This window comes from Synchytrium microbalum (genome assembly GCF_006535985.1).
Source record: "Synchytrium microbalum strain JEL517 chromosome Unknown SmJEL517_scf0027, whole genome shotgun sequence".
Lineage (NCBI taxonomy): Eukaryota > Fungi > Chytridiomycota > Chytridiomycetes > Synchytriales > Synchytriaceae > Synchytrium > Synchytrium microbalum.
Window position 1 is genome coordinate 150,647 of NW_022158376.1, and position 3,093 is coordinate 153,739.

Here is a 3,093-nt window from a genome sequence, read left to right on the forward strand (position 1 = left end):
GCGGTACTTGGCCGTTCTTCGAGAAACTCCTTATTTGTGGATGTGTTTGTGATTTTTAGAAAGCACAAAAAGCCATTCGCACGCCAAGACCCCTTTTCAGGAAACCAAGCGTCTTGGAGCATCTTTCGAGCATCATTCACGCCCATTTTTGCTTGATTGTCGCGTAAGAGACCTTCGCTCACCTTCAATTTAAAGTTTTTCCCACCAAAACGACACCCATTCAGCAGCAATTGATCTGGACAGTTCCAGAATGGATTTCGCAGGACAAAGGCCATCAATATCTCCATCTGATGAAAAGTGCGTCGCTTAGAACCTTTGTTTGGTCCAGTTTCACACTCAAGTTTTGGATCTTTGGAGTATTGACGCGTTTGACGCTTAGGATGTATCGCCTCGTTATAATGCAACAGCCACGTATTGGAAGGACTTGTGGTCACGTTGATAAGGGTGAAATTCTCTTTTTCAAGTCTGACAATTTTAGTTCCAAGGTGCTAAAATCCCGTCTTCACAATTAGGCGACCGACGAGTCATTGATCCACCACCCATACTGCAACGTAAGTGCCTTCGACTCCTGCATTTAAAATCAATCAAACTGAGCTTCAACAATTCACAAACAGTACACATCGAAAACCGTCACACTGGTCGTCCTTATCAAGCATTTCTTGAACCCTCGTCATTCATTCTCTACGCCAGCATTGGAACGCCAGAAGAATTCAGACGTGGCAGCCCAATGCAAAACAAGTATGCAGCGGGATCCCTAGCTGCCAATTTGATGCGACTCAAAGATCCAGACAATGTCGAAGGTGCATTTTTCGTCTTTCCTCAATTGGGAGTGAAGGTCGAAGGGACTTTCCAAATACGATTCAACTTGTTTGAGATTGATGGGTGCGGTGGTTTACATGGATTTATGATTATTGGTTTACATGGTGAGCTAACAATGTTGCCCGCAACACTGTAGATCTATGGTGCTCCCTCGAGCTCAGATCTTCTCGGATCCCTTCATCGTTTACAGCCCTAGGCAGTTCCCTGGTCCATTCGGTATGCTTGATCTTGTTTGCAACAGTATAAAACCAAGTACTGAAACTCTTCGGCATCCTTGTAGAATCGACCTTTTTGAGCCGAACATTTGCTGACCAAGGAGTCAAGATCCGTGTCAGAAACGATACAAGGCAAGCTGCAGAATAATTGTCAAGGTTGAAGTTACTGACATAATCCCTCCAATAGATCCAAACGACAGAAGATGCTGTCACCAAGTGACGACTTGTATGACGAACCATTCATGTCTCAAACACCACAAATGGGAGCTCCACCACATGTCATGACTTATCCAATTGTGCAAAACGCTTCACGTTATTCGTATGAAACGTATCAGTAAAAGGTCAAATGACTTGTAATTCTCGATAACACTATCTAAACCTTGTAATTGTATGTTCAAAGCTCTCATATTAAAGGACTTGCTTTATGGTTTTGGACCACTTAGGTTGGCCACTAATCTATGTGATGATGTGGCACTAGAGTAAGGAATAAGAGCTGTCTTTGACCGCGATGAAAGGGCCTCGTCACTAGGCAACTGGGTCCTTGACCTTCTTTTGACGTTACTCTGCTTCAGCCTGTCTCAGCCAGCTACGGCCCTTGTCCTCTTTTCGGGGCCACATCTCAACGGTTGGGAGCAAGGCACGATTCCGAAACATTCAACAATCATTTTCAAGTCAATACCATGGCACGTTTTCGTATGTATGGCATCCTCCTAGCGCTCGCTATATGTAGCCCGGCTGCATTTGCTCAAAAGTATGTATTCGTGAAGCTTTGGAGTGTACTCTGAAAATACCAAAAACTAACTATTTTTTTGGCCTCACTCTGACGAAAAAGATGTGGTGCGCTGAATGGAGGTAGCTCTTGTAGTAAATCTTCCTCAGGATATGATTGCTGCAGCCAGTACGTGTAATTCCTCTTGAAACACTTGTTCAGAGAATTTGTTTTCGTGATTGTGGTTGCTGGCCCAGGCCCACCACCAAAAGCGAACACGTCAAACACTTTGATTTCAACAAGAGCAACGAGGTTGGGGTATTAAAGCAATTATTATTCTATAGATACGGGTGGTGTGGAGTAAGTGGGGGCCGAATCTGTGCCGTTCGTAGGGAGCCGATTTAATGCCTTTTCAATTCTAGCACGGTGACGGAACCTCTGGGGACGAGTGGTGCGGTTCAGGTAAATAATTCATAACCCAAAGCGACTGAGATCATGGTATACTAAACGTGGATCCTTTCGTCAGGTTGCCAGGCCGGATACGGAAACTGTGCTGTAAGTTCGAATCAGGGTGTTTGGTAAGGGATTGCAAGAAGCTAACACTCTCCAACAATTCTCAGAGCGGTGCATCCAAATTAGCTGCAGCAGTAACGACAACATCATCTTCAGCGTACAGAGCAGACGGACAGTGTGGTGCGAGTGTGGGAGCTCCCTGTGACCCAAATTCAGCGACACCTTGCTGTTCGTAAGTGCCTCTGAGTTTTGGATGTTTTTATCATAGCGATCGGTCACTCTAACACGTTTCAAATAGTCAATATGGTTACTGGTATGTTTGTGGATCCATTGGAGTACATTCTTGCTTGTTTTCTCTCATCCTTGATTGTTTGTTGGACGAATTCGAGTAAAATGACCTTAATCATACTCTAGTGGTAACGGTGACAACTGGTGTGCTGCCGGCTGTCAATCTGCCTTTGGAAGTTGCACGTCCACTTCTAAAGTCACAACTTCGACATCAACCTCCTCGTCGTCTGGAACGACAACATCAGCAAACGGAATTTTGAGCCTCCCAGTCACAACTACCGGACAATGTGGACCATCGTCCCAACTTATCTGTGACGTAGGAAGTGGCATACCTTGCTGCTCTCAATACGGATGGTACACAAAAAAAAGCCTATTGGGACGTAGTATCGCTTGCATCGGTGCTAACCGTTCTGACTACGTAGGTGTGGTCAAGGATCTTCATGGTGTGATTCTGGTTGCCAGGCTGGTTATGGTACCTGTACATCTACCTCGTCATCATCTGCTGCCGCCCAATCGCCGGCTGCTGTAGCTGCTCCATCTGCAGCGCCA

At 45.5% G+C, this 3,093-nt stretch overlaps 1 protein-coding gene across 1 annotated transcript; it reads left to right on the forward strand.

The window, feature by feature from the left end:
* Positions 1–250: 250 nt before the first annotated feature.
* Positions 251–1,372, forward strand: SmJEL517_g04216 (uncharacterized protein; the record flags this gene model as incomplete). The annotated part of the gene is made up of 7 exons (XM_031170144.1): positions 251–297; positions 380–444; positions 513–551; positions 615–882; positions 956–1,035; positions 1,100–1,149; positions 1,235–1,372. 7 exons carry the CDS (start codon positions 251–253, stop codon positions 1,370–1,372), a joined length of 687 nt encoding a protein of 228 aa, XP_031023897.1.
* Positions 1,373–3,093: the final 1,721 nt, after the last annotated feature.